Source organism: Salvelinus alpinus, chromosome 22, assembly GCF_045679555.1.
Source record: "Salvelinus alpinus chromosome 22, SLU_Salpinus.1, whole genome shotgun sequence".
In the NCBI taxonomy this organism is placed as follows: domain Eukaryota; kingdom Metazoa; phylum Chordata; class Actinopteri; order Salmoniformes; family Salmonidae; genus Salvelinus; species Salvelinus alpinus.
The window spans coordinates 28,273,100-28,298,020 of record NC_092107.1 but is presented as its reverse complement, the minus strand read 5'-3'; the positions used below and the strand labels follow the sequence as shown (position 1 = coordinate 28,298,020).

The following is a 24,921-nucleotide window of genomic DNA, read 5'->3' as shown; positions in this document are numbered from 1 at the left end:
GTGACCAAGAACCCGATGGTCACTCTGACTGAGCTCTAGAGTTCCTATGTGGAGATGGGAGAACCTTCCAGAAGGACAACCATCTCTGCAGCACGCCACCAATCAGGCCTTTACGGTAGAGTGGCCAAACGAAAGCCACTCCTCAGTAAAAGGCACATGACAGCCCGCTTGGAGTTTGCCAAAAGGTACCTAAAGGACTCTCAGACCATGAGAAACAAGATTCTCTGGTCTGATGAAACCATGATTGAACTCTTTGGCCTGAATGCAAAGAGTCACGCCTTGAGGAAACCTGGCACCATCCCTACGGTGAAGCATGGTGGTGGCAGCATCATGGTGTGGGGAAGTTTTTCAGCTGCAGGGACTGGGAGACTAGTCAGGATCGAGAGAAATATGAACGGAGCAAAGTATAGAGAGATCCTTGATGAAAACCTGCTCCAGAGCACTCAGGAACTCCGACTGGGGTGAAGGTACACCTTCCAACAGGACATTGACCCTAAGCACACAGCCAAGACAATGCAGGAGTGGCTTCGGGACAAGTCTCTGAATGTTCTTGAGTGGCCAAGCGAGAGCCCGGACTTGTACCCGTTCGAGCATCTCTGGAAAGACCTGAAAATACAGTGGGGCAAAAAAGTATTTAGTCAGCCACCAATTGTGCAAGTTCTCCCACTTGAAAAGTACAGGCCTCTCTCATCTTTTTATCATAGGTACACTTCAACTATGACAGACAAAATGAGAAAAAAAATTCCAGAAAATCACATTGTAGGATTTTTAATGAATTTATTTGCAAATTATGGTGGAAAATAAGTATTTGGTCACCTACAAACAAGCAAGATTTCTGGCTCTCACAGACCTGTAACTTCTTCTTTAAGAGGCTCCTCTGTCCTCCACTCGTTACCTGTATTAATGGCACCTGTTTGAACTTGTTATCAGTATAAAAGACACCTGTCCACAACCTCAAACAGTCACACTCCAAACTCCACTATGGCCAAGACCAAAGAGCTGTCAAAGGACACCAGAAACAAAATTGTAGACCTGCACCAGGCTGGGAAGACTGAATCTGCAATAGGTAAGCAGCTTGGTTTGAAGAAATCAACTGTGGGAGCAATTATTAGGAAATGGAAGACATACAAGACCACTGATAATCTCCCTCGATCTGGGGCTCCACGCAAGATCTCACCCCGTGTGGTCAAAATGATGACAAGAAGAAAAAAAAATCCCAGAACCACACGGGGGGACCTAGTGAATGACCTGCAGAGAGCTGGGACCAAAGTAACAAAGCCTACCATCAGTAACACACTACGCCGCCAGGGACTCAAATCCTGCAGTGCCAGACTTGTCCCCCTGCTTAAGCCAGTACATGTCCAGGCCCGTCTGAAGTTTGCTAGAGAGCATTTGGGTGATCCAGAAGAAGATTGGGAGACTGTCATATGGTCAGATGAAACCAAAATAGAACTTTTTGGTAAAAACTCAACTCGTCGTGTTTGGAGGACAAAGAATGCTGAGTTGCATCCAAAGAACACCATACCTACTGTGAAGCATGGGGGTGGAAACATCATGCTTTGGGGCTGTTTTTCTGCAAAGGGACCAGGACGACTGATCCGTGTAAAGGACAGAATGAATGGGGCCATGTATCGTGAGATTTTGAGTGAAAACCTCCTTCCATCAGCAAGGGCATTGAAGATGAAACGTGGCTGGGTCTTTCAGCATGACAATGATCCCAAACACACCGCCCGGGCAACGAAGGAGTGGCTTCGTAAGAAGCATTTCAAGGTCCTGGAGTGGCCTAGCCAGTCTCCAGATCTCAACCCCATAGAAAATCTTTGGAGGGAGTTGAAAGTCCGTGTTGCCCAGCAACAGCCCCAAAACATCGCTGCTCTAGAGGAGATCTGCATGGAGGAATGGGCCAAAATACCAGCAACAGTGTGTGAAAACCTTGTGAAGACTTACAGAAAACGTTTGACCTCTATCATTGCCAACAAAGGGTATATAACAAAGTATTGAGAAACTTTTGTTATTGACCAAATACTTATTTTCCACCATAATTTGCAAATAAATTCATTAAAAATCCTACAATTTGATTTTTTTTTCTCATTTTGTCTGTCATAGTTGAAGTGTACCTATGATGAAAATTACAGGCCTCTCTCATCTTTTTAAGTGGAAGAACTTGCACAATTGGTGGCTGACTAAATACTTTTTTGCCCCACTGTAGCTGGAGCGACGCCCCCAGATCCAACCTGACAGAGCTTGAGAAGAATGGGAGAAACTCCCCAGGTACAGGTGTGCCGAGCTTGTAGCGTCATACACGAGGCTGTAATCGCTGACAAAGGTGCTTCAACAAAGTACTGATTTAAAGGTCTGAATAATTTATACTTTATATTTTATATACATTTGCTGAAATTGTTAACCTGTTTTTGCTTTGTCATTATGGGGTATTGTGTTTAGATTGATGAGGCAAAAACGAATTTAATCAATTTTAGAATAATGCTGTAACGTAACAAAATATGAAAAAGTTCGAGGGGTCTGAATACTTTCCGAATGCACTGTATATGCCTTAATTTCTCAAACATGTTTAGACTCTTAGTTTTCATTTGACTCCCAATTTCATATACGCCTATCAGGGGTTGGAACCTAAATTATTTTCCAATCCTTTCGTTCTGAACAGAACCATTTATTTTATTTGTTCCATTTCACTGTTCCGACCACAAAAATAAAGTTCTAAACTGTTTGGAACTGCAAAAAAGTACAGGTTTGTTTTCTGATCCTTTTTAAAACTCCAATTTTTTTTCGAGGAGTGGGTAAAGTATTTAATCTGTATGAGAAAGTCATTAAGGGTAAATTGTATTTTGCCGTAACGGCATGGTTTCATCATAATGAAAGACAAACACACACACACTGTGCTGCCTGTTGCTATGGACAGACCAGTTTATGGCGCGAGATGCAACTGAAGTTTAGCTGGTTTGGGAGAGAGCGAGAGAGGATTGAGGAAGCTTGACTTGAAGCTCTGGGCATCTTGTTATGACATGTACAGTTGAAGTCAGAAGTTTATATACACCTTAGCCAAATACATTTAAACTCAGTTTTTCACAATTTCTGACATTTAATCATATTGAAAATTCCCTGTTTTAGGTCAGTTAGGATCACCACTTAATTTTAAGAATGTGAAATGTCAGAATAATAAGAGAATGATTTGTGTTCAGCTTTTATTTCTTTCATCACATTCCCAGTGGGTCAGACGTTTACATACACTTAATTAGTATTTGGTAGCATTGCCTTTACATTTTTTAACTTGGGTCAAACATTTTGGGTAGCCTTCCACAAGCTTCCCACAATAAGTTGGGTCAATTTTGGCCCATTCTTCCTGACAGAGCTGGTATAACTGAGTCAGATTTGTAAGCCTCCTTGCTCGCACGCGCTTTTTCAGTTCTGCCCACAACTTTTCTATAGGTTTGACGTCTGGGCTTTGTAATGGCCACTCCAATACCTTGACTTGCCACAACTTTGGAAGTATGCTTGGGGTCATTGTCCATTTGAATCAAATCAAATTTTATTAGTCACATACACATGGTTAGCAGATGTTAATGCGAGTGTAGCGAAATGCTTGTGCTTCTAGTTCCGACAATGCAGTAATAACCAACAGTAATCTAACCTAACAATTCCACACTACTACCTTACACACACACAAGTGTAAGGGATAAAGAATATGTACATAAAGATATATGGATGAGTGGTGGTACAGAACGGCATGGCAGATGCAGTAGATGGTATAGAGTACGGTATATACATATGAGATGAGTACTGTAGGGTATGTAAACATAAAGTGGCATAGTTTAAAGTGGCTAGTGGTACATGTATTACATAAAGATGGCAAGATGCAGTAGATGATATAGAGTACAGTATATATACATATGAGATGGGTAATGTAGGGTATGTAAACATTGTATTAAGTGGCATTGCTTAAAGTGGCTAGTGGTACATTTTTACATAATTTCCATCAATTCCCATTTTTAAAGTGGCTGGAGTTGAGTCAGTATGTTGGCAGCGGCCGCTAAATGTTAGTGGTGGCTGTTTAACAGTCTGATGGCCTTGAGATAGAAGCTGTTTTTCAGTCTCTCGGTCCCTGCTTTGATGCACCTGTACTGACCTCGCCTTCTGGATGATAGCGGGGTGAACAGGCGGTGGCTTGGGTGGTTGTTGTCCTTGATGATCTTTATGGCCTTCCTGTGACATCGGGTGGTGTAGGTGTCCTGGAGGGCAGGTAGTTTGCCCCTGGTGATGCGTTCTGCAGACCTCACTACCCTCTGGAGAGCCTTACGGTTGTGGGCGGAGCAGTTGCCGTACCAGGCGGTGATACAGCCCGACAGGATGCTCTCGATTGTGCATCTGTAGAAGTTTGTGAGTGCTTTTGGTGACAAGCCGAATTTCTTCAGCCTCCTGAGGTTGAAGAGGCGCTGCTGCGCCTTCTTCACAACGCTGTCTGTGTGGGTGGACCAGTTCAGTTTGTCCGTGATGTGTACACCGAGGAACTTAAAACTTTCCACCTTCTCCACTACTGACCCGTCGATGTGGATAGGGGGGTGCTCCCTCTGCTGTTTCCTGAAGTCCACAATCATCTCCTTTGTTTTGTTGACGTTGAGTATGAGGTTATTTTCCTGACACCACACTCCGAGGGCCCTCACCTCCTCCCTGTAGGCCGTCTCGTCGTTGTTGGTGATCAAGCCTACCACTGTAGTGTCATCCGCAAACTTGATGATTGAGTTGGAGGCGTGCATGGCCACGCAGTCGTGGGTGAACAGGGAGTACAGGAGAGGGCTCAGAACGCACCCTTGTGGGGCCCCAGTGTTGAGGATCAGCGGGGTGGAGATGTTGTTACCTACCCTCACCACCTGGGGGCGGCCCGTCAGGAAGTCCAGGACCCAGTTGCACAGGGCGGGGTCGAGACCCAGGGTCTCGAGCTTGATGACGAGTTTGGAGGGTACTATGGTGTTAAATGCTGAGCTGTAATCGATGAACAGCATTCTCACATGGGTATTCCTCTTGTCCAGATGGGTTAGGGCAGTGTGCAGTGTGGTTGCGATTGCGTCGTCTGTGGACCTATTGGGTCGGTAAGCAAATTGGAGTGGGTCTAGGGTGTCCGGTAGGGTGGAGGTGATATGGTCCTTGACTAGTCTCTCAAAGCACTTCATGATGACGGAAGTGAGTGCTACGGGGCGGTAGTCGTTTAGCTCAGTTACCTTAGCTTTCTTGGGAACAGGAACAATGGTGGCCCTCTTGAAGCATGTGGGAACAGCAGACTGGGATAAGGATTGATTGAATATGTCCGTAAACACACCAGCCAGCTGGTCTGCGCATGCTCTGAGGACGCGGCTGGGAATGCCGTCTGGGCCTGCAGCCTTGCGAGGGTTAACACGTTTAAATGTTTTACTCACCTCGGCTGCAGTGAAGGAGAGCCCGCAGGTTTTGGTAGGGGGCCGTGTCAGTGGCACTGTATTGTCCTCAAAGCGGGCAAAAAAGTTGTTTAGCCTGTCTGGGAGCAAGACATCCTGGTCCTCGACGGGGCTGGTTTTCTTTTTGTAATCCGTGATTGACTGTAGACCCTGCCACATACCTCTTGTGTCTGAGCTGTTGAATTTCGACTCGATTTTGTCTCTGTACTGAGACTTGGCCTGTTTGATTGCCTTGCGGAGAGAATAGCTACACTGTTTGTATTCGGTCATGCTTCCGGTCACCTTGCCCAGGTTAAAAGCAGTGGTTCGCGCTTTCAGTTTCACGCGAATGCTGCCGTCAATCCACGGTTTCTGGTTTGGGAATGTTTTTATCGTTGCTGTGGGTACGACATCGTCAATGCACTTCCTAATGAACTCGCTCACCGAATCAGCATATTCGTCAATATTGTTGTTGGACGCGATGCGGAACATATTCCAATCTGCGTGATCGAAGCAGTCTTGAAGCGTGGATTCAGATTGGTCGGACCAGCGTTGAACAGACCTGAGCGCGGGAGCTTGTTGTTTGAGTTTTTGTTTGTAGGCTGGAATCAACAAAATGGAGTCGTGGTCAGCTTTTCCGAAAGGGGGGCGGGGGAGGGCCTTATAAGCGTCGCGGAAATTAGTGTAACAATGGTCTAGTGTTTTTCCAGCCCTGGTAGCACAATCGATATGCTGATAGAATTTAGGGAGTTTTGTTTTTAGATTAGCCTTGTTAAAATCCCCAGCTACGATGAATGCAGCCTCAGGGTGTGTGGTTTCCAGTTTACAAAGAGTCAGATAAAGTTCGTTCAGGGCCATCGATGTGTCTGCTTGGGGGGGAATGTATACGGCTGTGATTATGATTGACGAGAATTCCCTTGGTAGATAATGCGGTCGACATTTGATTGTGAGGAGTTCTAGATCAGGTGAACAGAACGACTTGAGTTCTTGTGTGTTGTTATGATGATCACACCACTTCTCGTTAATCATAAGGCATACCCCCCCGCCCCTCTTCTTACCGGAAAGATGTTTGTTTCTGTCGGCGCGATGCATGGAGAAACCAGCTGGCTGCACCGACTCCGTTAGCGTCCCTTGAGTTAGCCATGTTTCCGTGAAGCAGAGCACGTTGCAATCCCTGATGTCTCTCTGGAATGCTACCCGTGCTCGGATTTCATCAACCTTATTGTCAAGAGACTGGACATTGGCGAGTAGTATGCTAGGGAGTGGAGCGCGATGTGCCCGTCTCCGAAGCCTGACCACGAGACCGCCACGTTTTCCCCTTTTTCGGCGTCGCACAGGGTCGCCGGCTGGGATCAGATCCATTGTATTGTGTGGAAGGCAAGACACTGGATCCGTTTCGGGAAAGTCATATTCCTGGTAGGAACGATGATGAGTTGACGTTAATCGTATATTCAGTAGTTCCTCCCGACTGTATGTAATGAAACCTAAGATTACCCGGGGTACCGATGTAAGAAATAACACGTAAAAAAACAAAATACTGCATATTTTCCAAGGAGCACGAAGCGAGGCAGCCATCTCTTTTCGGCGCCGGAAGTATTTGGAAGACCCATTTGCGACCAAGCTTTAACTTCCTGACTGATGTCTTGAGATGTTGCTTCAATATATTCACCTAATTTTCATTCCTCATGATGCCATCTATTTTGTGAAGTGCACCAGTCCCTCCTGCAGCAAAGCACCCCCACAACATGATGCTGCCACCCCCGTGCTTCACGGTTGGGATGGTGTTCTTTGGCTTGCAAGCCTCTCCCATTTTCCTCCAAACATAACGATGGTCATTATGGCCAAACAGTTCTATTTTTGTTTCATCCGACCAGAGGACATTTCTCCAAAAAGTACGATCTTTGTCCCCATGTGCAGTTGCAAACTGTAGTCTGGCTTTTTTATGGCGGTTTTGGAGCAGTGGCTTCTTCCTTGCTGAGCGGCCTTTCGAGTTACATCGATATAGGACTCGTTTTACCGTGGATATAGATACGTTTGTACCTGTTTTCTCCAGCATCTTCACAATGTCCTTTGCTGTTGTTCTGGGATTGATTTGCACTTTTCGCACTACTGTACATTCATCTCTAGCAGACAGAATGCGTCTCCTTCCTGAGTGTTTTGACGGCTGCGTGGTACTATTGTTTGTACAGATGAACGTGGTATCTTCAGGCATTTATAAATTGCTCCCAAGGATGAACCAGACTTTTTTTTCTGAGGTCTTGGCTGATTTCTTTGGATTTTCCCATGATGTCAAGCAAAGAGGCACTGAGTTTGAAGGTAGGCCTTGAAATACATCTACAGGTACACCTCCAAATGACTCAAATGATGTCAATTAGAATATCAGAAGCTTCTAAAGCCATGACATAATTTTCTGGAATTTTCCAAGCTGTTTAAAGGCACAGTCAACTTAGTGTATGTATATTTCTGACCCACTGGAATTGTGATACAGTGAAATAATCTGTCTGTAAACAATTTTGGGAAAAATGACTTGTGTCATGCACAAGTAGATGTCCTAACCGACTTGCCAAAACTATAGTTTGTTAACAAGAAATTTGTGGAGTGGTTGAAAACGAGTTTTAATGACTCCTACCTAAGTGTATGTAAACTTCCGACTTCAACTGTATTATCTGAATTAGGCCCACATAATTATACTTATGGAGGAGTGGCTTCTATGGAGGACCTTTGAATGTCTTTGAACTTCCAACAGTTGTCTTAACATTGGACCAGAGAAAACGTTAGCTAGCTAGCAAGCTAACAAGATTGTGTGTGCGGCGCAGCACCCTAATTAAAAACGGTCTCAACTTTTTGAAGTTCATAAATACAATGTGAAACATAACTATAGTATCCTTAACTAGCATTAAAAAAGTTGATCCATTCTTCTCTAATAAACATCTCTCTCCCTAATTTCTGAATCACGCTTGTAACGTCGTCAGAAAGCTACGGTAACTGTTACGGAGTCTAGTTGATAGGTAATCGACTAGTTGGACTGTTCCCCAGACTCCACGCGTAGGGACTTGTACAATGCTTAACAAGGCTATTGAACTTAACATTGGTGTCTGTCTTTATTCCTTAATCCGACATATCATACAGAAACATGGTATCAGAAGTGGCTCGGAAAACACACGTTTGTTATTTTTGTAGCTAAGTACAGTATAGGCGCAGTTACGTTCCATATGCGAACACAAGCCGTTTCCTACTCACCACACTGATCAACTCGTTGTTAGCTGGCTAGCTAGCATCACTACCTACTTCCATGACTGAAGGCAAAGAAATCTCCTATTCCATTGCTATGGCAGCGAACATTCCGCCACCAAATCACATGGTTCTCACAGGGGACTGGAATACTAATTGGGACAACTTCAGGGATGAATTCGAGGACTATGCGCTGGCGACCGGTCTACATGAGAAACCCAACGAGGTACAAGCGGCAACTCTGAGGAGTTTAATCGGCAGTGAATGCAGGCATATCTACCGGCACAATCTCACCCTCACGGCACGACAACAGTGTGATGCAAAGGCTATATTGGATGCATTGGAGAATTACTTCAAACCCGCCAGAAACGTCATTTACGAGCGGTTCGTTTTCGGAAGCTGCAAACAGGAAGAGGGTGAGTCAGTACACAACTTTGTAACCCGTTTGAGAGAGAAATCCGCCACTTGTGAATACGGGGGATTGAAAGATGAACTGATTCGTGACAAAATAGTACTGGGAATTGCAAATGAGAATACGCGCCGGCGTCTACTGAGAGAGAGAGGCTTAACATTAGTAACTGCCATCGAAATGTGCCGCACTGCTGAAGTCACTGACATGAGAATGAGAGCAATGGAAACGGAAACCCCACGCTCCGACGTTGATACTGTTCACACTGTTGCTAGGCAGACATTCAGACAAAACCAATCGAGGCAGAGTAATTCACCACGAACGGTGAACACAGAGAGCCCCGTAGCATGTAAATACTGTGGGAATACACACACACGTGGCAAAGAGCACTGCCCTGCCTACGGAAAACCATGCAGAGCTTGTGGAACTAATAATCACTTTGCAAAAGTGTGTCTCAAAAGCAAAAGAAGGGTGAGTGAGGGCAAGATTCACTGTGTTGATGATGTTACTCAATGTTCAGAGCTGAACAGTGGAAGTGACATTTACATGCATGAATCCATTGGGGCTGTACACTCAAGAGGGAAGAAATGGTTTGTGACACTACGATTACACAACAAGCAACAACAATGTCAACTGGATTCGGGTGCTACATGCAACGTAATGAGCTACAAAGACAAAATCAATCTGGCACCTGACACACATCTATTGCCCAGCGATACTAGACTAAAGCTGTACTCAGGAGAACTAATGAGCTCTATGGGCACCTTTGAGACCGAATGTGTTATTCGGGGACGCAAACACAAGCTGGAGTTTGAGATTGTGAAAACCAGTCAAAATCCTCTCCTCTCAGGCTCTACATGCGAACGCCTGGGACTGATGCAGTTCACTGTACCAAATGACCTGCACATTGTGGATCATGTCCAGCATGGACCCCTGTCCAAAGAACAACTACTCAGCAGATATGACGATGTATTCAACATGCCCGTTGAATCAGTGCCTGGGGAGGTACACTTTGAAGTGGATGAGAGCATTACTCCAGTCCAGTGTGCTCCTCGCAATGTGCCCATTGCAATAAAAGTGGCTGTGAAGGCCCAGCTGGACAAGTATGAGGCCGATGGCCACATGACATCTGTGACTGAACCAACTGACTGGATCAGCAATATGGTCATAGTGAAAAAACCAGAGAAGTTGAGGGTCTGCATCGACCCAAAGCATCTGAACCAAGCACTGAAACGATCCCACTACATCATGCCGACACTAGAGGATGTCCTCTATAAGCTTCCCAAGGCCAGGATTTTCACCTTGGTGGATGCCCGAGATGCATTCCTTCAATGCAAGCTGGACGAAGAAAGCAGCTTCATGACTACCTTCTGGACCCCCTGGGGTCGGAAACGCTGGCTCAAGCTCCCGTTTGGTGTCTCAGTGGCGCCTGAGGTATACCAACGCAAGCAGCACGAGTTACTGGCTGGGCTCAAGGGCATTGAACCCATCGCCGATGATATCCTGATCGTAGGCTGTGGTGAAACAGACGAAGAAGCAGAACGCGACCACGATGTGAAGCTCCTGGCACTGATGGAGCGCTGCCGATCAGTTAAGCTTCGTCTTGGCCTGAAGAAGCTGCAGTTCAAGGTGAAAGACGTCCACTTCCATGGCCACATTCTCTCGGCAAAAGGCCTGAAGCCGGACCCAGACAAGGTCCAAGCGATCCTCGACATGCCAAACCCGTCGGATGCAAAAGGAGTACAGCGTCTCATCGGCTTTGCAAACTATCTTGCAAAGTTCATGCCACACCTATCAGCAGTCTGTGAGCCTCTGCGCCGGTTGCTGGACAAAGACACACCATGGCACTGGCTACCCAAGCACGAGGCCGCAGTGCAGGAGATGAAATCTCTGGCTTCATCCATGCCAGTGTTGCGCTACTACGACGTCACGAAGCCTGTCACAATCCAGAGCGACTCTAGCCAAAGGGGACTTGGATGCTGCCTTATGCAGGAAGGCCAGCCCGTTGCGTTTGCCTCGAGCGCTCACCCCCACCGAACAAAACTATGCACAAATTGAGAAAGAGTGCCTCAGCATCGTCTTCTCCTGCCAGCGATTCCATTACTACTTATATGGTCGAGAGCTGGTCACCGCTGAAACTGACCACAAACCATTCATTGCCATATTCAGTAAACCTCTCCTCAACGCGCCCAAGAGGCTTCAAAGTATGCTCCTGACTCTGCAAAACTACAGCCTGAAGGTCATTTACAAGCCAGGACCTGAGATGTACATCAGCGACACACTGAGCAGGGCAACAGCACAATGTACAGGTAGAGGCACTGCCTATCAGCGGCAGGCCATCTGTTCGCTACAGCAGGAACAACAAGATGTTCAACAGATCAATCAGGCAGACTACTTAAACGTCACAGATCACCGCCTAGCCCAGATCAGGCAACATACTGACAAGGACGAACACCTACAGTCACTGAAGTCCATGGCTCTCGCAGGTTGGCCATATCTGAAAGAGGAGACACCTTTCACAGTGAGAGAATACTGGACCTTTCGAGATGAGATCAGTGTGCAAAATGGCGTCTTGTTCAGAGGTCAGAAGGTCATTATTCCCAAATCACTACGTCCAGAGATGCTTACCCGCATACACTCCAGTCACGTTGGAGGTGACGCATGCTACCGTCAGGCTCGTGAAACATTATACTGGCCAAACATGCAAGCAGAAATTAAAGACTTTGTCAGCAACTGTACCACATGCAACGAGTACCCTCATGAACAGCAAAAGGAAACCATGATGTCACACGAACTGCCCACAAGGGCCTGGCAAATCATCAGCATGGACTTATTCAGCCACAGACAAAAGGACTATCTTCTCCTCGTTGATCATTACTCTGACTTTTGGGAAATTGAACTGCTCCCTGACTTGTCTGCAGAGACGGTCATAAAGCGCTGCAAGGCGCAGTTTGCAAGGCAAGGTCAGCCTGACAAGGTAATCACGGACAATGGCCCACAATTCACTGCACAGTTCAAGCGTTTCGCCTCAGAATGGGAGTTTGACCACGTGACCTCCTCTCCAAGACACCCAAAAGCAAATGGCAAGGCAGAATCAGCTGTCAAGATTGCAAAAAACCTGTTAAGCAGGGCCTTGCGCGACAGCAACGACCCATGGAAAGCGATCTTACAGTGGAGGAACACACCCACCGAAAACATGGACAGCAGCCCAGCACAACGCCTTCTGTCCAGACGTCTGAAGACTACTATCCCCGTAGCTAACAAGCTACTTGAGCCCTGCGTCATGGTTGGCGTCACGGACAAACTGCGTCACAGAAAGCAGCTCGCTAAGTGCTTCTACGACCGGACTGCTCGAGACCTACCAGAGCTGGAGGTGGGTGAAACTATAAGGATGAAACCGCTGCCGGGAGACCACACAGGACTTTGGAGGCTGGGCACATGCCTACAGAGAGTTGCACCACGTTCCTACCTGGTGGATGTTGGTGGCTCCCTCTATCGTCGCAATCGGGTGGATCTGCGCGTAGCAGAGCAGACAAACCAGAACATGCCATACACTCACCTAGATGAGCTGGATCACAGTCCAGGCCTAAGGGTAAGGGGTGCAGAATTGAGACATGAGGCAACTGAAGGTGAAGCTTCTACCCCACCAAACTCTCCAGCTCGTGGCCCTAATCCTACCCCTGTCAGAGCCAATACTTACTCACGGGTGGGTCGGCTGTGCAAGCCACCGGACAGGCTTACTCTGTAAGCAAGAGACTTAACTTGTTGTCTGTTAATTAAAAAAATATTTAAAAAATGTAAAAAAATATTTAAAAAAGGAAGATGACAGCTGAAGTAAAAAGAAAATGTCATGCTTTTCAATTGTTATGACTTGACTGTTAAGAACTCAATGTTATGCCGTTATGTTTGCACTTTCTATTGAAAAGGATGATGTTACGGAGTCTAGTTGATAGGTAATCGACTAGTTGGACTGTTCCCCAGACTCCACGCGTAGGGACTTGTACAATGCTTAATAAGGCTATTGAACTTAACATTGGTGTCTGTCTTTATTCCTTAATCCGACATATCATACAGAAACAGTAACCTATGCTTCGGAGGGGGAGTGGCATGTAACCTACACGCACGCACACACACTGGCAAAGATTTCCAGCTGGCAGGCTGGAATAAGTTTATGAGTGGCAAATGAGGGCTTTGCATGGGCGCATTGTTGCGAACTTTGTGGGACTGGGAAAAAAATGCCCAGATTGTAAAATAACGTTACTAACCGGTTCCCTTGCTTTTAAAAAGAACGGTTTTGTTCCGGAACAGTATAGATCACTTTTTCGTTTCCGGTTCTGATTCTGTTAATCTAATAATTTTGTTATTTTTCTGTTCTGTTCCCTTCCCTTACATGTTGGTGTTCATGGGTCCTGTTACATGGAAATGACCTGCCTTCCCTCAGACTGTCTGCTGCAGAGAGGAGGCACAGAACACTAGTAGTAAACAGCCATGTGCAGCCCTGATTTGAATAGGCCTCTTGAACAATGCCTTTTGAGATTGGTGCCGTCCTAGAGATAATCCACTTTACAATGTTTCCACAACTGTGAGAAGACCCGCTGTCTCAATCACTCACACTCTCTCTCTGCATAGAGGAGGGCAAAGTGGGGGGGAGAGGGGTGGGGGCAGAGCATAGAGGAGGGCGAAGTGGGAGGGGAGAAGCGTGGGGGCAGTGCATAGAGAGGGATGGGGGAAAGAGGGGTGGGGGCAGTGCATAGAGGAGGGGGGGAAGTGTGAGGGCGTGGCAGAGAGGAGGGCGGGGTGGGGGAGTGGCAGAGAGGAGGGTGAAGTGGGGGGGTGGGGGAGTGGCAGAGGAGGGCGAAGTGGGGGGAGAGGGGGGGGGCGTGGCAGAGGGGAGCGAAGGGAGAGGGGTGGCGCATGGAGGAGAGCAAAGTGGGGGGAGAGGGGTGGGGGCGGTGCATGAAGGAGGGCGACGTGGGGGGGAGAGGGGGGGGGGCGTGGCAGAGGGGAGCGAAGGGAGAGGGGTGGGGCATGGCGCATGGAGGAGGGGAAAGTGGGGGGAGAGGGGTGGGGGCGGTGCATGAAGGGGGGCGTGGCAGAGGGGAGCGAAGGGAGAGGGGTGGGGCGTGGCGCATGGAGGAGGGCAAAGTGGGGGGAGAGGGGTGGGGGCGGTGCATGAAGGAGGGCGACGTGGGGGGGAGAGAGGTGGGGGCGGTGCATGGAGGAGGGTGAAGTGGGGGTGAGAGGGGTGTGGTCGGTGCATGGAGGTGGGCGAAGTGGGGGGGAGAGGGGTGGGGGCGGTGCATGGAGGAGGGCGAAGTGGGGGGGAGAGGGGTGGGGGCGGTGCATGGAGGAGGGCGAAGTGGGGGGGGGGTGGGGGCGGTGCATGGAGGAGGGCGAAGTGGGGGGGAGAGGGGTTGGGGCGGTGCATGGAGGAGGGCGAAGTGGGGGGGAGAGGGGTTGGGGCGGTGCATAGAGTAGGAAGAAGTGGGGGGGAGAGGGGTTGGGGCGGTGCATAGATGGGTGGGGGCAGTGCATGGAGGAGGGCGAAGTGGGGGGAGAGGGGTTGGGGCGGTGCATGGAGGAGGGAGAAGTGGGGGGGAGGGGTTGGGGCGGTGCAGAGGAGAGTGAAGAGAGAGGGGTGGTGCGTGGCAGAGGAGAGCGAAGTGGGGGGAGAGGGGTGGGGGCGGTGCATGGAGGAGGGCGAAGTGGGAGGGGTGGGGGCGGTGCATGGAGGAGGGCGAAGTGGGAGGGGGGAGGGGTGGGGGCGGTGCATGGAGGAGGGCGAAGTGGGGGGAGAGAGGGGTGGGGGCGGTGCATGGAGGAGGGCGAAGTGGGTGGGGGAGAGGGGTGGGGGCAGTGCATGGAGGAGGGCGAAGTGGGGGGAGAGAGGGGTGGGGGCGGTGCATGGAGGAGGGCGAAGTAGGGGGAGAGAGGGGTGGGGGCGGTGCATGGAGGAGGGCGAAGTGGGGGGAGAGAGGGGTGGGGGCGGTGCATGGAGGAGGGCGAAGTAGGGGGAGAGAGGGGTGGGGGCGGTGCATGGAGGAGGGCGAAGTAGGGGGAGAGAGGGGTGGGGCGGTGCATGGAGGAGGGCGAAGTGGGGGGAGAGAGGGGTGGGGGCGGTGCATGGAGGAGGGCGAAGTAGGGGGAGAGAGGGGTGGAGGCGGTGCATGGAGGAGGGCGAAGTGGGGGGAGAGAGGGGTGGGGGCGGTGCATGGAGGAGGGCGAAGTGGGGGGAGAGAGGGGTGGGGGCGGTGCATGGAGGAGGGCGAAGTGGGGGGAGAGAGGGGTGGGGCGGTGCATGGAGGAGGGCGAAGTGGGGGGAGAGAGGGGTGGGGCGGTGCATGGAGGAGGGCGAAGTGGGGGGGCAGTGCATGGAGGAGGGCAAAGTGGGGGGAGAGAGGGGTGGGGGCGGTGCATGGAGGAGGGCGACCTGGCCAAGATCAAGCAAAGCAGTTCGACACATACAACAACACAGTTACACATGGAATAAACAGACATACAATCAATAATACAGTAGAAAAATCTATATACAGCATGTGCAAATGAGGTAGGATAAGAGAGGTAAGGCAATAAATAGGCCATGGTGGCGAAGTAATTACAATATAGCAATTAAACACTGGAATGGTAGGGTGTGCAGAAGATGAATATGCAAGTAGAGATACTGGGGTGCAAAGGAGCAAGATAAATAAATAAATACAGTATGGGGATGAGGTAGATTGGATGGGCTATTTACAGATGAGCTATGTACAGGTGTAGTGATCTGTGAGCTGCTCTGACAGCTGGTGCTTAAGGCTAGTGAGGGAGGTAAGAGTCTCCAGCTTCAGAGATTCTTGCAGTTCGTTCCAGTCATTGGCAGCAGAGAACTGGAATGAGAGGCGGCCAAAGGAGGAATTGGCTTTGGGGGTGACCAGTGAGAAATACCTGCTGGAGCGCGTTCTACGGGTGGGTGCTGCTATGGTGACCAGTGAACTGAGATAAGTCGGGGCTTTTCCTAGCAGAGACTTGTAGATGACCTGGAGCCAGTGGGTTTGGCGACGAGGGCCAGCCAACAAGAGCGTACAGGTCGCAGTGGTGGGTAGTATATGGGGCTTTGGTGACAAAACGGATGGCACTGTGATAGACTGCATCCAATTTGTTGAGTAGAGTGTTGGAGGCTATTTTGTAAATGACATCGCCGAAGTCGAGGATCGGTAGGATGGTCAGTTTTACGAGGGTATGTTTGGCAGCATGAGTGAAGGATGCTTTGTTGCGAGAAAGGAAGCCGATGCTTAATGTGAGTCTGGAAGAAGAGTTTACAGTCTAACCAGACACCTAGGTATTTGTAGTTGTCCACATATTCTAAGTCAGAACCATCCAGAGTAGTGATGCTGGACAGACGGGCAGGTGCAAGCAGCGAACGGTTGAAGAGCATGCATTTAGTTTTACTTGCATTTAAGAGCAGTTGGAGGCCACGGAAGGAGAGTTGTATGGCATTGAAGCTCATCTGGAGGTTTGTTAACTTCTTTGTGATAGGGGGCAGCATTTTCACTTCTGGATGAATTGCGTGCCCATAGTGAACTGCCTCCTACTCTGTCCCAGATGCTAATATATGCATATTATTATTACTATTGGATAGAAAACACTCTGAAGTTTCTAAAACGGTTTGAATGATGTCTGTGAGTATAACAGAACTCATATGGCAGGCAAAAACCTGAGAAAAAATCCAAACAGGAAGTGAGAATTCTGAGAGTGGTCGATGTTAAAGTCATCGCCTATTCAATTCCCTGTAATATATGGATCTGTTTGCACTTTCTACGCTTTCCACTAGATGTCAACAGTCAGTAGATCGTGGAATGAAGCTTATGCTGTGTTGTGGGACCGGATGGGAGGTGTTTGAGTCAGTGGTCTGGCAGAGTGCCAGTTCTTGGTCACACACTTTCCTCATGATATCGCCATGCGTTCCATTACTTATAGAGACTGAAAAGAATGCTCCGGTTGGAACGTTATTGGATATATATGATAACAACATCCTGAAGATTGATTCTCTATTAAGTTTGACCAGTTTATTCGACTTTTGCCTGACGTTTGCCTGCATCTGCGCGAGTGTTTGGACACGTGTACTACACATGCTAGCAAAATTATCTAATTGGACATAAGTAATGGACATCATCGAACAAAACAACGATTTATTGTGGAACTAGGATTCCTGGTACTGCATTCTGATGAAGATAATCAAAGGTAAGGGAATATTTATGATGTAATTTCGTATTTCTGTTGACTCCAACATGGCGGAGAAATGTTGTTAAATCTGAGCGCCGTCTCAGATTATTGCATGGTGTGCTTTTTACGTAAAGTTATTTTTAAATCTGACACAGCGGTTGCATTAAGAACAAGTGTATCTTTAATTATATGTAAAACATGTATCTTTCATCAAAGTTTATGATGAGTATTTCTGTTATTTGACGTGGCTCTCTGTAATTACTCCGGATATTTTGGAGGCATTTGTCGGTGCGGAGAGGAGGGCGAAGTGGGGGGTGGGGGGTGCGGAGAGGAGGGCGAAGTGGGGGGGGGGGGGTGGGGCGGTGCGGAGAGGAGGGCGAAGTGGGGGTGGGGGCGGAGAGGAGAGGAGGGCGAAGTGGGGGGGGTGGGAGCGGTGCAGAGAGGGGGGGTGGGGGCGGTGCGGCGAGGAGGGCAAAGTAAGGGGGGTGGGGGTGGTGCGAAGTGGAGGGGTGGGGGCGGTGCGGCGAGGAGGGCAAAGTAAGGGGGGTGGGGGTGAGGAGTAAGGAGAGGGATGGCAGTGCATAGATGGGGGCGAAGTTGCAGACTCTGGCTGTGCTGATGCTGGACGGGGCCTGGCACTGCCATGTCGTTTGGGCTGGCACTGGATGCATTGTTCCCCCATCGCAGCCAGGGATTTCTCTTCCCAGCACTACAGTGACAGAGCAGAGGGGGAGAGTAGTGATAACTATTAGCTTGGGCATCGAAAGGCCGCTCCAGTTCCTCTGAGGACTTTTACATTTTTGGAATTCTGTTTTTTTCTCTCCCTCCATGGCCTCTTTCTTGTAATGAAAACCAGGATGAGGAAAATCCAGGCACTCAGAGACGACTCCTGGTTATAGTCCTCGTCAGGGATTCTGTAAACTCTGCTTTCTGTTTCAGCTGTGGAGAGGTAACCTGAAGGTAAAGGATCTTATGTTTCTTATTCTAATGTTTACTCTACGTAGCATAAACTTTTATAACTAGCAATGTAAATATGTATCAAGTTCTACTACAGGCGACAACCAGATATCAGAGTACGGAGAACCCATGTTAACGTGTAGCCTAGGTGTGAGCTCCCATAACAACTGGCATGAAACTAGGCCTACTCAAGTTTTGAATTTAACATTACGCCTAGCCTAGGAGTGTCAAACATACGGCCCGCTTTAAGTTTTAAAAAAAAGTCAATATACTTTAGAATGACTAAAACCAAATTGAAACTGTGTAGAAATGATAATGGACCTACATTCATACAGTTTCTTGACTGTGTCCAGTTCGCTAATAATTACCTAAATGAAGCTAAACAGTCAAGGAGCAAAACAATATATGGAGGACTATTTATTGCACATTTTGACGGCAAGGAAATTGAACCAGTTTTCAGTGCGGCCCAATGGACCTCGTTGAAGACCGAATGCAACCCCCACTGGGCAAAATTAGTTTGACACCCCTGGCCTCTGAGAATCCGGCAGAAGGTCTGGAACTGGATGTAGGCTAAACCAGGCTAACAGTTGTGGAATGGTGCATTTTTGGAAACTCCATCAAGCATGACAGACCTTGGAGTGGATGTCAGCCAATACTCAACATCCAGAGAGAAGCCAGATTGGTGGCAGATGGCCAGTCAGAAGGTCAATAGGTCATAGACTGGTATGTTGCATGATATGTCAAGTTGGAGCCATTGATTTTAGAATGGGTCTAAGCTCAAAACATGTTGAAATGACTGAAAAATGAGTGTTTGGACTTTTCCTTGATATTCATCTGATACATTTCTGTGCCTTTTTGAAAAACTGTCCACACATTGAATTTAGTGTGGGTTAAATGGAAATTATTTCAGTGGTTTGAATGCCATGAAAGGGATATCTGTTTGTGTCAATGTCAAGTGAATCCTCAGTTAAAATCCATTCACTTATATCCATGATGTATTGTTTGCTGGTTATGAAAAAGCAGTCCATCTGTTGAGGCTTCCAAGGTCATTCAGACACATTGACCCCTCCTTTGTTTCTACCAGGCTTAATTCTCGCAAGGTCCTTCAATTGTGTCCGAGAGGGAAAAAGGGACCACTAAGCCTGTGCTAAATGCATCACAGATCTTTGTGTGCGTAATCATCCGCATTGACTGACGGCACCTTGCTTTGCTCTTGCTGCCTGTTTTTATTTTCCTCTCTCGAGTGTTTGCCCTGGTTTGTGGTGGCTGGCTGGTTCTGGTTGATTTTCTACTGCAGCTGTCACTCCCTCCCTGTCCTTACCCAGCCGTTCGATTAGCATCTCAGTCAGTCACTCAGTGGTCTAGTCGGTCTCATACTCCCATTAGACTAATTTGCCATGGCCTGAAGTTTGTGCTTGTTGTATAGATGTTGTGTGTGTGTGTGTGTGTGTGTGTGTGTGTGTGGTGCTCGTCCTCCCCACTGCTTGGCACATGGATTAATGGCATCTGTTAGCAGCAGCTTGGCCATCCATCCTACTTTCTCTGGACTGGATGTGTGTAGGGCAATATTTGGGTTCCTCCTTCAGGCGTAGTTGGCAGGACGTTAGTCCCTCTATGGCACTTACTTGGCTCTGAGAGAAAGAAACAGGCTTTGTTTTACAAGAAACTGGAAAGAGATGCACTCTGCAACTGTACATCTTGGCCTTGTAGTCTTGTTGGTGAGTTGGAATATAGGCCTATAATGTGATTCAAAATAAGGAATTTCCCTACAGTGCTGGAATGTAAAGTTTCACCTTTTCATTCAAATGCCAACTGTTTAATCTACAGACGTTATTTGTGTTGCTATGGTAACACAGGGGCCTAGCCTGGCAAGGTTGAGCAGAAAGGCGGGGTGGGGACACTGTGGGGACACTGAGACACCATCTCGGACAAGGCCATGTAAAATCTTGTCGAACCATGTCAGTTTTCCCAATTGTATTTCAATGGCTCTGTGGCTGCAGCCTTTTAGCTAGTATTTGAAATGAGCCTAGCTGCTTTCTTGTGAGTGGAGCCTAGGTGATTTATTCTCAGTAGAGCCTAGGTGTTTGCTTCTGTGTGGAGCCTAGGTGCTTGTTAAAGGAAAAATCAAATGTGCGTATTACAGGTATGTTAGCTTTTGCTAACCTCCCTCTTTATCTCCCTCTCAGGCATTGACTGTTTTGGACCAGAGATTCCGGTCCCCGTACCAGACACTTGTGACGGGACGGAGGAGTGGACACCAACTAAGGACCCTCTTCGCTACAGCCAGCCGTGTTGGATGCAGCTGAATAACAAGCTGAGGAGGAGAAAGAGCACTGGACTCTCCTGCTCCATTCTGAGGACTGCCATCCATGTGGTGGTATGAAGAGACTGTGAGTCAGGAGAAACACAATCAGACGGGAGCAGATTGATAGAGGGAGAGAAAGAAAGGTAGAGGTGTGAGTGTCAAGGTGCCCTCCTGACCCCAAGGTGATAGCACCAGTCAAGGCAGCAGGATGACCAGCCTGTTCAGGCGAAGCAACAGTAATGGAGGCTCCGGTGGAGGAGGAGGGGGAGGTGGTGGTGGTTCTACCCCAGGAGAGCTCAACAATAGCCGGCCTAACCGACAGGTGCGGCGCCTGGAGTTCAACCAGGCCATGGAGGACTTTAAGATCATGTTCCCCACCATGGATTACGAGGTCATCGAGTGCGTCCTGCGCTCCAACAACGGGGCGGTGGACGCCACCATTGACCAGCTCCTCCAGATGAGCATCGACGGAGAGGGATCAGATGACAGCTCTGACTCCGATGATAGCATCCCACCAGAGGTCAGTCAGTGCAGGGTCAAGGCTTCCACATGTTTTGCTAGGCGAACCGAACAAGTGTGCTCGCGTAAGCCCTTAAAATATATTTGCTTAAAGTAGAAAAAAGCGTCAATAGTACTGTTTGTCCATCTTGAGATGCCGTAGTGAAGACCCTTGCCAGCTGGTCAGTGCATGCTCCGAGTACGCTTCCTGGTATTCTGTCTGGCCCCGCGACCTTGCGAATGTTAACCTGTTTAAAGATCTTACTCACACGGGCTTCCCGACTGGCGCAGCGGTCTGAGGCAGTGCTAGAGGCGTCACTGCAGACGCATGGGACTGCCAGCCGTGATCGGGAGTCCCATAGTTAGGGGAAGGTTTGGCCAGACGACGCTGGGCCAATTGTGACCTTTAAACAGGTTAACATTGGCAAGGTCGCGGGGCTAGACAGAATGCCTCTCTCTCTCCCCTCCTGTTCTTGTTGTAGTCTAGGTTTTAGTCAATAATAAATAATACATTGTGTATCAGTACCACACATAAAAAAGAAGGAACTGCAACCCATGTCATCTCACTACAATATAAATAGTAAAGTAGTGCTGTTTTGTGTGCTCCAGTTACCTTACCAGACACTAACCCCCCAACCAGCTTCTCTCTTAAAACTTAAATGATTTATCTTACTGACATGACTGATTTGAATGGGTAAATGTGTATTAACGTTATTGGGACATACTCTCTCTTGGTCTCCTCCATTCCCTGGGCTAGATTCTGGAGAGGACATTAGAACCTGACAGTTCCGACGAGGAACCTCCCCCCGTCTACTCACCGCCCACTTATGACATGCACATCTACGACAGGAAGTACCCCGAGGCCCCGCCCACTCCTCCACCCAGGTAAATTGTCATACTATCCCAGGAGGCTGGGAAGAGCTATAGGTGAACAGACTCATTGTAATGGCTGGAATGGAAAGAATGGAGTCGAACACGTTGTTTCCATGTGTTTGACATGTTTGGTACCATTCCATTTATTCCATTCCAGCCATTACAATGAGCCCTTCCTCCTATATATGCTCCCACCAGCCTTCTCTTTACTATACTATACAGTTCAACAGATCTACAAAATGACCAGAGAAGAGTTTAACCTATCAGTCGTCTGTCTATGGTAATTCTTTAATTCTGTATAGAATATGTGCATCTGGAACGTGAACACTGATTACTTTATGAACGGGAGGAAGGAGGGATGCATGTTCTAAAAATCCCCACAGGACCTTTTGTTTGCAATTCAATCTCCTAGCCTGTACTCTATAAAGCCCAGAGGAACAGAGGAAGTGGTCCTATGGGGCCCTGGAATTTATATGTTTGGGCCTGTGGATATCACAGCCGACCACATGCTGTTATAGTTAGTCAAGGTACCACCTGGTGGCCATTTTAAGAACTGTGCCATGCTGTCTCAAGGGTGTGTGTATGTATGATTGGTGCTTGTGTATCACTGGACCAGTTAATAACAAAAATCCATGTAATTGAATTTGCTTCAAGCCCCATTGTCCATGATTTATGATTCAAGACCATGTCCACATTTGCTCTGCTTCACACCACCAGCTGAGAGATTCACAGTAATTGACTTTTTGGACTGTACAAAGTGGTGTGTTAAATGTGGTGACTGCTGCTCAAAGGGGATTTTATTGTGAAGACAAACAGACATTAATTATTATTTGTGTTTTCATGCATTGCTTACTTTTCACAGCATCAGTACACAATGTATGATGTGTGCATTTAGTTTACTTCTAGTGTGACATGGCATATGAATCTCTCTCTAGTCTGACCTTAACCTTTTGACCCTTGTCTGACCTAGGTTTGAGGCCCAGCTCCCTCCAGGTCACCGGCAGGTCCGCAGCTACAGGAACTGGAATCCACCGTTGCTTGGCAACCTGCCAGATGATTTCCTGCGGATCCTGCCACAGCAACTAGATAGTATACAGGTACACAGTGGATGTGAAGAAAACCACACACAAAAACTGCATTAGCAGTATGACGTTATCATTAACAGCAGGGCGACATCCTGCTTACAGAAATCAATAGCAACTAAATTCAAACTCTCTTTCTCCATCTCTCCTCCTCTAGGGCTCACAGAGCAGTCTGTCCCAGCCTTCTTCCTCCTCTCTGTCCTCCATCGCCCAGCAGACAACCCAGGGAGGTGTCTCCAAGCCAGGGACTGATGGAGCCCTAGGGGCACCTGGAGGGCCAGGTGGTCCCGGGGGCATGGCAGGGGTCGGCACGGAGCAGGAGCGTAAACTGAAGCAGTACCTGGATGATGAACGCATCGCTCTGTTCCTCCAGAACGAGGAGTTCATGAGGGAGCTGCAGCGCAACCGCGAGTTCCTCGTCGCCCTGGAGAGAGGTGTGTGTCATGCACAGATACGCATACATGGTCACCTGCATGATATACTTTAACACACAGAATACATGTTCAGGACACAGTAGGCTAGTGCAGTAGACTAGTGCAGTAGTCAAGTTTATGCTTTCTACGGAGCGAGTCAGCTACTGTTGAAAATACTCTCTCTTTCATGCTATGCTAGTTGCAAAGTCCCTTGTGTATCTCATGATGCTTCATCCTACAAAAGTTTAAATTTGGGAAGCATGTCCCACTTTCATAAAGGTTTCTTAATAATAGATTAGATGCTGCTATGTGTCCCCATATTGCGTCATAACATCCAGCTCTCTCTGTTTTAGATCGCTTGAAGTACGAATCAAAGAAATCCATGTCCAATCATTCATCCTCTTACATGGAGAATTCCACAGCAGGTAGATGTCATTCATCCTCTTACATGGAGAATTCCACAGCAGGTAGATGTCATTCATAAGCTTCACCAGTAAAGGTGTGTGTGTGTGTGTGTGTGTGTGTGTGTGTGTGTGTGTGTGTGTGTGTGTGTGTGTGTGTGTGTGTGTGTGTGTGTGTGTGTGTGTGTGTGTGTGTGTGTGTGTGTGTGTGTGTGTGTGTGCTTTCTTATTCAAACACCCAATAGGCCTACTCATATCAATGACTTGGGGTTTATTTTGATAACGTCCCTTTATCACGTCCAATATCTAGCCACCTATATTTATCACTCGCTACCACTGGGTATGGTGAATGCTTCTCCAAGTAGTTGTTGACACGATAAATGGCTTTCTCTGGAGTGATTCATTTAGTATTTTATTAGGATCCCCAAATATCCGCTGCCAGGAAACAAAACTCAACAAATAAAATACATCAATAATTGTATTTATTTTTTCAAAAACTGCATTGTTGGTTAAGGGCTTGTAAGTAAGAATTTCACGGTAACCTGCTTATATTGGGCGCAAGTGACAAATAACATTTGATTTGATTTTGCTTTGATAATACAATACAAAATATATATTTAAAACAATTTAAGTCTCTTTAAAGTCCCTGTCGTGCTGCAAGTTTTTCTTTTATCAGTTGTATTTTTTTAATCTGTTTTTATTGCTAGCTTGAGTTACCTGGGGTGGCCCAGAGTTCCATGTAATCATGGCTCTATTTAATACTGTGTGTTTCCCAGCCTCTGTTCTGGACCTGGGGACTGTGAAGAGACCTCTGGTTGCATGTCTTGTGTTGTACCGATGCGTGTCCAACTGTTTGAACAGATAGTTTGTTACCTTTAACCCATTAACACCTCGCACAAAGACCAATAGTGATGCAGTCAACTTTGAGCCAGTAGAGATTGACATGCATACCACTGACATTTGCCCTCCGTGTACATTTGCCCTCCGTGTACATTGATTTAGATGAAAACAGAGCAGCGTCTTATCATGGACAGACCGCTTCCCATTTTAGCAGCCATTGAGCATATACAGTGCCTTCGGGAAAGTATTCAGACCTCTTGACTTTTTCCAAATTTTGTTACATTAGACTT

At 47.7% G+C, this 24,921-nt stretch overlaps 2 protein-coding genes across 6 annotated transcripts in view; one reads left to right on the top strand and one right to left on the bottom strand.

Annotated features, from left to right (window-relative positions):
* LOC139549349 (CUE domain-containing protein 1-like) overlaps positions 1-24,921 on the top strand; it is a 68,606-nt gene that overhangs the window by 31,749 nt on the left and 11,936 nt on the right. The window contains exons 2-8 of one of the 5 annotated variants that reach the window (XM_071359757.1): positions 2,210-2,353; positions 18,119-18,222; positions 20,406-21,044; positions 21,780-21,907; positions 22,866-22,992; positions 23,135-23,411; positions 23,744-23,857. In XM_071359757.1, coding sequence (XP_071215858.1) covers positions 20,733-21,044; positions 21,780-21,907; positions 22,866-22,992; positions 23,135-23,411; positions 23,744-23,857 — 958 coding nt within the window. In that variant the 5' untranslated portion in view covers positions 2,210-2,353; positions 18,119-18,222; positions 20,406-20,732. The remainder of the gene's footprint in view (positions 1-2,209; positions 2,354-18,118; positions 18,223-20,405; positions 21,045-21,779; positions 21,908-22,865; positions 22,993-23,134; positions 23,412-23,743; positions 23,858-24,921) is intronic. The other 4 variants (XM_071359756.1, XM_071359758.1, XM_071359759.1 and 1 more) reach the window with 4 other exon arrangements.
* Positions 13,672-15,363, bottom strand: LOC139549646 (uncharacterized). The gene has a single exon (XM_071360314.1). The coding sequence runs from the start codon at positions 15,361-15,363 to the stop codon at positions 13,672-13,674; it is 1,692 nt and encodes a 563-aa protein (XP_071216415.1).

Coding starts and splice junctions, on each gene's coding strand:
- LOC139549646 (XM_071360314.1), bottom strand. CDS start 15,363: ATGCACCGCCCCACCCCTCTCTCCCCCCACTTCGCCCTCCTCCATGCA.